The sequence below is a fragment of the Corylus avellana genome, chromosome 7 (assembly GCF_965113065.1).
Source record: "Corylus avellana chromosome 7, dhCorAvel1.hap1.2, whole genome shotgun sequence".
NCBI classification, from domain to species: Eukaryota; Viridiplantae; Streptophyta; class Magnoliopsida; order Fagales; family Betulaceae; genus Corylus; species Corylus avellana.
The window spans coordinates 7,561,831-7,573,364 of record NC_142496.1 but is presented as its reverse complement, the minus strand read 5'-3'; the positions used below and the strand labels follow the sequence as shown (position 1 = coordinate 7,573,364).

At 38.2% G+C, this 11,534-nt stretch overlaps 2 protein-coding genes across 2 annotated transcripts; both read right to left on the bottom strand.

Annotated features, from left to right (window-relative positions):
* Nucleotides 1–305: 305 nt before the first annotated feature.
* On the bottom strand, nt 306–3,155 carry LOC132183599 (transmembrane protein, putative (Protein of unknown function, DUF599)). Its single transcript, XM_059596950.2, has 2 exons — nt 2,983–3,155; nt 306–1,128 (listed from the first exon to the last, which is right to left on the bottom strand). Exons 1-2 carry the CDS (start codon nt 3,142–3,144, stop codon nt 565–567), a joined length of 726 nt encoding a protein of 241 aa, XP_059452933.1. The 5' UTR covers nt 3,145–3,155; the 3' UTR covers nt 306–564.
* A 1,758-nt stretch (nt 3,156–4,913) lies between these two features.
* PAPS1 (poly(A) polymerase 1) lies at nt 4,914–11,534 on the bottom strand. The gene is made up of 12 exons (XM_059597179.2): nt 10,780–11,534; nt 10,606–10,683; nt 10,222–10,329; nt 10,028–10,090; nt 9,770–9,931; nt 8,230–8,343; nt 8,064–8,126; nt 7,653–7,982; nt 7,260–7,424; nt 6,172–7,143; nt 5,453–5,520; nt 4,914–5,206 (listed from the first exon to the last, which is right to left on the bottom strand). Exons 1-12 carry the CDS (start codon nt 10,894–10,896, stop codon nt 5,164–5,166), a joined length of 2,283 nt encoding a protein of 760 aa, XP_059453162.2. The 5' UTR covers nt 10,897–11,534; the 3' UTR covers nt 4,914–5,163.

The following is an 11,534-nucleotide window of genomic DNA, read 5'->3' as shown; positions in this document are numbered from 1 at the left end:
AAGTAATTGCAGACATTATATCTATAATGCATTATCTTGTCAGTATCTTCAAATAACTGCTGGTAATTATCACTTCTATCATGTCCTTATAAAAGCAAAAACAATAGTTTAATGTGCTAAGCCAAAATTATAAGCTACCAATGCTTGCCATGGTGATAAGGATTCCTACATTAACATTCTTTTCTTTACCAGAAAAACTTCCAAAGCAGGTAAGTTGCACAAATACTCTCAACTACCAAAACAACATCTCAATTTACTGTGTTGTTTCTCTCTGGGATATTGGCATTTGCACTTCTGTGCATGAATAAAAGTTACACATAGTTAACCAAACAATTCAAATTACTAATGCAAGACTTAATAAGAGTTCCACAGAGATTTTCAAACTACATTTCCCAAAATAAGAATCCAAACACACTCATGGCATATCTATTGAAACAACCTACAGAAATTCTATATATATATATGATTTGGTCTCTTAAGCAATATATATATATATGATTTGGTCTCTTAAAGTATAACAATCAGTTACCAATTATAACATTATTATGCAGTATCCAGCAGAACTTACGATAAGTCAGCGGCTAATTCCACATCATCGCTTTTGGTAACCTGTCTGATTGAGAGGCTGTGAAGATGCTGTGTAAAACTGCTAGTGGTGTCCAAGAAATAGAGTATACATGACATTATGCAACAACAAACGAACATGGGTATGGGACCAAAAATCCAGAGGAAGAGAGGGAATGACACGTAGAATGCTCGCAACCCAAGGGACCAAAAGAGGCTTCCTCGATTCAAGTTTCTTGCAACATACTCAATAGACTCTTTATTGTCTTTCCACGTAGGCACAGTGGCCAAGAAGCTAACATGAGCATAGTATCTTATAGACTGTACATTGAAAAGGAAGGCAATAAGGAAGCAGAGCAAGATAGAAAAGTACTTGATTGAAGAGACGATGGAAGTCTTATTGCCGTAAACTAATTGTGAAGATGTGTTGCTAGACTGTGATGAACTACTTGCAAAAACACTGATTAGTGAACTGAGAGTAATAGCTGTTGTTGCTAATAGTGTAGATGCCATTATGTTGTTGCGAATTGTTTGAACAACCAAAACACCATTCTTCAAGGGGTCCTGAGAAGAATGCAGTGGAGTCAATTCTCAAAACTAAAGGGCAAACGCTTGAATGCTAACATCCATTATTCTTAAACAAGTTATTTGGACTACTATGGAGTTATTAGTGTCAGCTTTCAGAAGAAGTATTGGAATTCAATATTTACATCATCAGGTTGAAACTGATGTACTTTATGGGAGCCAGAAATTATTTTAGTTGTAAATTATTCATCCAAGAGAACACATGCACTCAGAACTGTCATACAAGAGCTATCATCACCATCTATGTAGTTTGATCATATAAAAAACAGTCAAAAAGGGATCCAACACTCCTCAGGCATCATTTTGATATGTGATTCCTGTTATTACATGTGACTAAAAGTGTCTGTCATTAGCTATAGCTATTTCTATTTGATAATAATCAAGTTATCACTCTTCTTAAAAAATGTTCCTCTGCAATATTTTTCCTTATAATCTTAATAATTATCTCTATTAGATCCAAGGAATTATAAGTCGACCATAAACTGCAATGAATAACCAGAATTAAGAATTTTCTGAAGACATTAAGTTAAGATGACTTCTTAGCCTCTACATAGTCCCTCCAAATTTGCCAAGCATATCCAAGAATCATAAAGAAACTATTCCAACCGGCATAGCTTTGGAAGGCAAATGCATCTCCAATGGTCTGCTCTGAGATCTTCTGAATATAAATTAAGATTTACAGAACTGCATTTAAAATTTGCCTCTTTTTCTGCCAACTTCAATTATTAACGAAGATTCCTTTTTCTTTCTCTTTTGTTGTCAAGTTTTCCTTTCACCTCTGTCCAGTGAAAGCAATTGAATAATTCATCTAGCTCAGTTAAATTCCATTGAAGTCTCATTTAAAAACTCCTATTTCAAAAGATACTCTTACATCAGATTGGCCAAAAAGAGTTTGCCTTTTTTTTTTACATTTTTCTTTTTTTCCTTCAGAAATTCCTGCTGCTGCTGCAAGCATAGATTCTCACCCTTGTGACAGATTTTGCTTATCTTTCTACATGAGAATTTCTCTTCCAAATGAGTCACAGTTAAGTTCATGTTTCTTCTTTATCTGCAACAGTTTACTGACTTTCTCCACCAGGATATGATATTAATGGGCACACCCTCTTTGGTCCTTGGGAGGCTACAGCATATGGTCTTATGGGAATGTCATATGCCAAATATGGTGGTTTATAACTCTTGCTTTTCTCTCTTTATTCTTTCTTCTTCTTCTTTTTCCTGGGAGACAGATTACAAATCTCACAATAACAATATCACGAGAGGTTCCAAAGCTTGCTTCTTCCTTTCTGCCTAGTCTATGGGTCCAAAATCATCTACTAGCAGGACCCACATTCACCAATATTTTCTAATGGTTCTCAGCCTTAAAATAATCCAAATTGAGATTAATTTCTACAATTGCAAGGCCACCTTTAAAGCCAAACAAACTCTCTCCTCAAGAGAAAGCATCACCACTGAATCATAGCCCACAGTCCAAAAAAAAAAGGCAAACATCTCCACACTTTATAATAGCCACAATCATATGCTAAACAACAAATGGGTCTTCCCTTATAACAAAAATTTATTTTAAAGTATTTATCTTTTTTTCTTAATAATATAAGATAAAGCATGGCGGACCCATGTTATGGTACCCCAATACATGGATAATGCCATTAAGGTAACAATCTATCAAAATATTTGTGTGCCATCAATTTCACTATCAGCTTAAATCATTTCTAAAGGTGCTGTACAACCTGTAAAATTACAAAAAAGCTACAAAAACCACATCTACCAATTAAAGCTTAAAACTACACACACAAGAGAGAGAGAGAGAGAGAGAGAGAGAGAGAAGAACTTAACGGTCATCATGGAAAAGACCCACTGGTGGCGAGACTCGGCATTGAGGCCAATGACGGTTCGTCTGGGATAGAAGTGGATGGTGAAGAGAAGCCAGATGTGGTATAACCCAAACACAAATAGACCCAATGGCACCAGAACATAGTCCAACTGTGCCTCTTCCATCCTCTCTCTCTCTCTCTAGAGTGCAGATGGGGGAAAGAGTAAAGAAAGAAGACAAGGAAGTCAGCAGACAACAAGTGGCGTTTGCCAGCACGCGACAAAACCCGACATGTTAATCTGTCTACTAACGTTGGACGGTTGGAGAATAATAATTCTCTTTTTATTTAGGCTTAAATTATTTAGTTGAGCCTAAGATTTTGGCTTTATGGCTATGTTTGGCAACAGGCCGGGCTGGCACTGTAGCTGAAATGGCACTGTTTCAACTACAGTGTCAGCAGCAAAAATTGACTTTTTGCTTAATTTTTTTTTTTTTTTTTTAATAAAGCAAAATATTAAAAAAAAAAAAAAAAAAAAAAAAAAAAAAAGGAGAAAGGGGTGGTGTTCCAGCCACCCCTTGGCCAAAATGGGGTGGCCGGACCACCCCATTTTTGGCCAAGGGGGTGGCTCCCTGGCCGATCTGGGGGTGGTCGAACCACCCGCCATGGCCAAGGGGGTGGTCCGGTGGCGGGCCACCCCCTTGGCCAAAAAAAAAAAAAAGGGATCGGGTGCATTTGGGGGTGGCCGGACCACCCCCAAGGGGCTGGGGGTGGTTTCGGCCACCCCATTAGCCGTATGGGGTGGCCGAAACCACCCCCAGCCTCTTGGGGGTGGTCCGGCCACCTCCAAATGCACCCGATCCCTCTTTTTTTTTTTTTTTTTCCAGCCACCCCCTTGGCCATGGCGGGTGGTTCGACCACCCCCAGATCGGCCAGGGGGTGGCTGGAGCCACCCCCTTGGCCAAAAATGGGGTGGTCCGGCCACCCCATTTTGGCCAAGGGGTGGCTGGAACACCACCCCTTTCTCCACATTTTTTCTTTTTTTTTTTCTTTTTTTTTTTAATATTTTGCTGTATTAAAAAAAAATAATAATAAGCAAAAAGTCAATTTTTGCTGTTAGCACTGTAGCTGGAACAGTGCCGTTCCAGCTACAGTGCCGGCCCGGCCTGTTGCCAAACATAACCTCTATCAAATGGATGTCCTGTAGGCTCTAGGGGGGTGTGTAGGGCTGATTTTTTGCTCATAGTTTTAGAGGTTCATGTGGCACGATTTTAGAGGTCAACTCTGACTCAAACTTAATCATGATTTTGGGCCAAAATTTTATTAAAAAAAGGATCACAAAATCTTCATCAGTAAATCATATTTTCTTAGGTATATGGCCCACAAGAGAATGCGGATCAAAGTCCGGTTGTAATTCATGATTCATCTTCTCTACATGGGCTAGTCCAACAACCTAAGAGGCCCAAACATAGGTTATTGAACGCTACATTGGTAACACTCTGCTGGAGGCCTTTTTATTACAGCTAAATGAGCTTTGAAGAATTCAAAAATGTATTGGTGCAGTTTAGGAAGAATTCAGTAGTATGACAAGAAAACTCCCAATAAAGTGAGCTCTTAGATCATTTAAAGGAAGAGTATGCTGGACCTCTTTCAACTAGTCAAGGTCTTCTAATCCTAGCAAAAGGTTCTAATATTGAACAAGTTTAAGAAGGATGGATGTTCACAACCAACATAAAATGTAATGTCAACAAGCTTGGCTTGAGTTCACTTATTTTATCAAACCAGAACCCCTAAATGGCGATGAGAAGTGAAATATAGATAATTTCAGGCAATTGTCCAATAAAGAAATAATAAAAAATAGCTCCACTCTTCAGATGCTGCTATAAAAACAAGTGCAAAGCTCTTCACAAATAAACAACACCTAGATCCGTACAGACTATGCAGAAAAACTAGGCAAACAAGGAAGAAATTCAGAGCATGACATTGGGCAGCAGATTATAAACTTAACCAAGTAGGCTTTCAAATTCTTTTACCCTCTGAATGGTTGAGATTGTCAGGTACATATACATGTAAAAAGCGGCTTTGCCTAACTCAAGATTTAACTGTATAATTTTTATTACAAAAAGGAGTAAAAAAAAAAAAAAATTCCTTAATATACATCAAACATTTCCACTGGCTTAAGCTCCAGCCAACACTCAGCATCCCTTTATGAGCTTTTGCCAGTAGCTTTCAAGGAAGTGAAGCTAAACCTGCAAATAGGAGGGGCAAAAAGAAAGAAGATGAAATAAAGACGTCACAATAAAGAATAGGTTGTAACAAATACACTCCAGAGCACTAATGCACTCACTTTCGAGTATCTTGGATTTAGTAATGAAAACTAAAGTTACTGAAAAGAACCTAGGGTAATCACTGCTAAGATAAAAAGCATAACATTTTTGAAGAATTGGCACACATGATACAGATTGCTATTGAGTATTGCTTTGAAAATAAGATACCTGATTAGTGGCTTTTGAACCACAGGTGCAGGAGTCACATTTGACAATGGTGGCACAAGTTCAGTGGGCTTTAAAGGGGGGAAAAACAAGCAAAGAGAAATGGTAAATAATGTCAGAACCGCTTCACTGAATATATATAACATAAAAGAGCAGACCTAATTAGCAATGGCAAGATTAGCCAAAAAAGGCTAAAGCAACAATGGGACAGGATAAGCATATATACAACAGTGAGGACTCCACATCAAAGGAAGCCAGAGATAACCTAGTGCAATTTATGGAATAATACTTATATTTGCCAATAGTTGAAACCAGAAAGGTGATGTCTGGATACCAAAATCAAACTTTGACAAGCTTATCTTCTTTATTTTGTCATTTATTTTGAAAAATCTTTCAGGGCCCAAAAAATCTGCTCATTTCTATAAACAACTTTTGCAAATGGTAATGAGTTCATATATCATTAGAAACTCAAGTCTTTGAAACACTAAAAATTAAAGCAAATGATTTTCATCCAAGTTGGCATAAGCCAAATAGTAGAGTTCTACTTTCTACTTGTAACTTTTTTTTACCTCGAGGTTAAGCAATCAAAAAACATGTTTCACCCATTTACAATAACCAGAAATAGCATACATGTAAACAAAACAGAAAAAAGGATCTACCAGGAAAACCAAATAGAGACAACTACAGACAAAACAATAGGTTACAAGGTTAGCGAATAAGACCTCAAGCTCCTCTAAGTTCCCATTCGCATATAAACTGCTCGAAGAAGCAGATCCATTAGTAGATGGAACTGGTACTGCTGCATTTGCTTTTGAAGACTCCATGGGGCTACCTTTATTGTTCCCTCTAGAATCTTTATCTTGATTTCTAGATTCAAAATCATCTTCAAGCTCATCAAGGTCTTCTGGAAAAGCTTGGTGGGAAACATATGGACCCGACATAATCTTCTCAATTGCCAGATTCTCTGCTTCTCTAGAGCTTGTTGTATCAGCAGCAACAGATGGAGTTTCATTAGGTGGACTGCATTTTGCTGGTCCATTAGCTTGACAATTCTGAGAAGAAACCTCCACTAGATTTTTTATATTTTTTAAGCTGTCAGGTGAATTATTCTCAGACTTCTCTGTCCTCGATTCCTCTGACCTGTGGGTATTCATACTGTCAAATTTCATAGAACATGAGCTGGCAATGCTGACAGGGGGGCTACCTTCATGAACTCCCCCCGTAGATGGAGGTACAGCGGCTAAGCGCTTGGCATTTCTCAGGTTAGTCTCCAGACTATCATCCACCTGCTTTCTCTTCCTTCCATCATCTGCTCCATTTGAAACTGCTTTACCTTCAGGAGAATTATCTTGGGCATGACCAGAAACTTTCAGTTCGGAACTCCTACTCACCCAAGTTACTTTGGATGGGCGGGAAGGTCGAACCCCTCCAGGGAATACAAAGTTCGGAATACCCCTGCGTTTTACATGGGATACTCGGATCTCCATCCCAGGCTTCCACAAAGTGTACATGTTGACATTGCCTTTAAATTCCTCAACAGTTGACCTTATATCAAACTGTTCAACTTCATTCACAGGAACTCCTTGTTTTCGCTGCAAACCCATAAAGAAACAGCAATGGAAAGGTCTAGATCTGTCTGAAAAATCCCCCGGGTGTGGATGGCATTGAAGCATGTTATAAGTATACCTCTCAATCTAGAGTTACAAACGATAAGCTGAATTAGGAATCCATATATTGGGAAAGGAAACAGGATAAAAGAACAAAAACAAAACAGCTTGAAATAACCAAGCATAAAAAATACAGTTTTCACCTTCAATGTTAGCTGCCGAAGGCGAGATTCAACCCAGCCTTTCCATTTTCTTAGATCATCATCATTTTCTGCAGTAATGTCTATTTGTAGATAATGCTTATACGCTTCAAAAAATGGGTAAGGCTCAAAAAGTGTATCCCAATCCGCCTTGTTTGCTTCCATAGCCTGCAAGCACTAGCAAACATCAAATGCCAAAAATAGTAACAAGAAGAACAATACTATGAAATTTAAGTTGATTAAACTAAGAGGTCAACTTAAATCACAATATGTGTGCACGCTTGTGTGTGCACAATCTGATCAACAGACAAAATAATGTGAAATTGTTATATCCTGACCTCCATGTGAGCAGAGTTGCAGAAACTACATATCACCAATCAAATCATGGAACCATACCTCACAAATCTCACTCCCCCTTTGAAACTCCTCTGACATAATGCGCAAAGTACTTGATGAGACATTGTAGCTAGAGTTCATGGAAGGGTAAGCAGGAGTTATGATAGGCATTAAATGGAACCTATCTTTCGGATTTCTTCTAGGATCCCAAACTTGAAGTCCAAGAGATCCTTCTTCATTGGCACATAGCATTACTGGATTTGGCCAGCGCCACTGAGTATAGACCCTGAAGAATCGAGACATTAACATATTGGGCAGCGCATTGGGATATAGCTGGCAGATGCGGGCAACCAGCAATGCCCAGTTTATACCACCAAGAAACCCTGCAACCTGCCCGTGACAAGGAGGAAAAACTCTGATAAATGAGAACAAATAGCAAGAAAATAAGAACCAAAGTAAATCGCACCCTACATTTGAGTAAACACCGCGACGTTTAGCCCATAACCTCATGCACCTCAAAGTTGTGCGGAAATTCTGCACTTCAGAAATCAGGCGCAATTAGAGAAGATAAATGTAATGGAAAAATCAACACTCAAACTTATATGTACATGTAATTTTGGTAAGCAACGGTTACCACCTGAATATTTGGAACCAAACGCAAAATTTGGTCAGTGACCCTACAGCCATTAAGACTACGAACTGTCTGCTCATCTGCATTCTGTAGTATTGAATCCTGTGAAATATCTAGGTCCTGCAACAGAGTAATATGTTAAAAACAGAGATGCATACACACCAAAGTAAACTCACAAGATACAGACTTTTAGGCATCATGGTAACAAGAAATCAAATTACACTAGTTCCTTTGGATCCACTCCAAGGTTATTTGGACAATCCTACCATGTAAGAAACCTGTTTGATAATTTTAATGCATCCCTCGCAGCCTCTCCTCCTCTACCCAACCAACAATACCCTTAGGATCTACATCCACTGTCAGATTGCAGACCAAAAAAGGGAAGCCTTTCCAAATGGGCATTCTAAAACACTCTGCACCCTTGCATTTATATCATAACATCCCTTGTCTAACCTTGAATAAGATGAAATCACCCTACATTCAATATCTTTGTAAGACTACCTAAACACAGTCTCCAGAGGAGCAACCATCTAAAGACAATCGTAATTCAGTTCATCCTAAAATAGATCTTTAACCATATCACGTGAGGTACATTTTCCCTGTGCTATGCATTAATCATAGTGCTACTATAGGAAAAGTTAATACTATTTGGGCCTCTATTCTAGTCTCTAGCACTCCACCAATCCTTCTCAGTAGAAGAAAGCAATAGTTATATCAGCCTCTAGCCTCTAGAATTTGCGGACAAAGAGGAGGGAAAAGGGTTTGGTGTTTCATATCAAGATGAAGAATGAGAACTATTGCCTATAAGTAATGCTTATATTAGCACACTCTTCAAGATAATAGGTCTAAATATGCAATTAAGTGCATAGAGTGAGGCTCCGACTGAAACTTTGACACCGGATAATATTCTAAAAAGAAGATAGGTAGGAAAAGAAAGAAAAGAAGCACCTAGTATAAGGATATAACTTTTCTTGGAATAAAGGAAACTTTGGTACATGGAAAAGCAATTCTTCCTTCTTATCTCATGAGCACAAGATCAAATGATTTCTACAATATGTTAGCCATTATGCCATCATAACAAATGCTACATTAACTAAGAAGTATATTAGAATAAACATTACCTACGGACTAGCATTGACATAGATGTTGAAAATCTTTTTCTGGGCAAGCAAAGAAATACTATGTGAGCGTAAAATATTTACTAAAGGGATCAACCGGCTGCATTGGTATACATTAAAGCCAAACAGGCAGGCCACTGGTTACCTTCATCAAGAGGATTCACAAAATAGCGCTCTGTACATTATCTTAGTGAAGGGACTAACCCATGACAGAAAGATATCAACGAACTCAAAAATTATCCAAATTAAAATCTTTCTCCTAAATATTCTGTATTACATCAGAAACTATACACATATGCATGGTTCCTACAAAATGAAGATTTTCCTTCCATTCACAATTTCTCAAATGATAGAAAACAATAAGCCAAAGTTTAAATAAAAAGGAGAGGGCGCAGATCCGAGGCTGCCAGCATAAATCCAGCACTTACATCAGGAATAACCCAGAGTGACAATTTTGCATACAGAAGGTCTATGGAAACACCATTGAACTTAAATCTCATAACTGGAACATGAGCATCAGGCACAGGGTGCAACTCTGTTACTTCAGGCATCTCAGACAGCATTCTGTGTAGCTCACCAAAGAAATCTTCCTACAGCAAATTTAAGAAATTCTTTAAATTCACAAGGCTATACCACCTAAAAGAAAAGTAAAAATAGTTGCACCATAAATAGGCAACTGATCGCACTTCTCTTGTAGCATGTCTAGGTCCCACACAAAGCGTGTCTATATCCGCACCAGGTCCATGCACCTGAAAGACCAAAAATGGGAAGAAAAAAAAAAGTACAAAACGGAAGTAGGATGAACCATAATTCAAAGAGTAAACGACACATAAAACTTAAACAAGAAACCCTTTTTATAACAGGAGCAAGAGTTGCATACCCCTAGCCGATAGGAACCAAAGGTGAAAATCTTGGCGTTCGCTTCTTGAACGAGTTGTTCATTCAACCCCTTAGCACGGCTAATTGTTTTGACCCAAATCTTTACAGTCTATTTAAATTTTAAACAACAACATCAGCATTGCATTCAGAAAAACAAATTCATAGTTGCTCTCATGAAATTGCCGACAACATGTCTGAAAAAAAAAAAAAATGCAGTGGAAAAACTGAACCATGCTCACATCACATTGCTCATTTCGAATAAGAACTTTTTTTTTTTCATAAACTTAAAACCAACATACAACACAAAACTTAAATATCTTCTTTTCCTCACTTTTCTTAGTAAACAACCAAAGTAGCAATGCAACAACGAACTAAGAAATCAAACCTGGTCAAGTCTGCCAAGCACTTCCTCTCTACCCACAGCCTCTTCCTGGCTCTCATACAGTCCCGCGTCTCGCAGATACTGAAGACCCAAAACCCCAATTCAGCAATTTTTCAGCTATGAAATTCAAAACCAATCAATGGGTCAAATTGAATTTAACAACAAAGAAAATAGAACCTTTTCGAGTTCACGGGTCTTGATCACATCGTACTCAGTCGGTCCACCCAAAGAAATCGGTTCTGTAATGCCTAACCGATGCCCATTATTCCGGTTCATCAATCCAAGGCTCCCCATTTATAAAGATATATAAACTGCCTCTAATTTTAATTCTTTCTTTTTTCTTTTTTGACAATACGGGGATGGTATGAACAAATTATTTTTAATGCTCCACAGATTTTTTTTTTTATTTTTCCCTTTTTTTCCAACGAAAATAAAATCAGAAACAAATAAAATTAAAAACCAAAAAAAAAAATATAACAATGAAATAATCCTTGATTGTACAGTACTGGGTGGAAACAAAATCCAAAGCTACAATCAAATGGGAACCATAAAGCTATAACAAACCAACCAAAGTAGATAACCCCAAAGTTAACATCTTTTATACTAAGATGACATCAGAACAGCGTAGTACATAGCAAAATTGGGGCCTGTAATTGAAACCCTAACCCTAGACGAAGAACAAACAAGCACACCGAAGACAAAATACAAAGATTCCGCCTAGCGAGATCAGAGGCCCATAGTCTCCCCCCGCCTTTTCGAGCTCTTTGGGTATGGATGGCGGTGGCTCTTCGGCCACGCTCAGCAACCGAGTGTCCGAAATATCGAACCCAAAATAACCGATGAAGCGATAACGAAAAATCTCAGGAGGAGAGAGAGAGAGAGGAGAGAGTGTTTTCTTGGGGTAAAGTGGGTTGCGAAGGAAATAAATAATA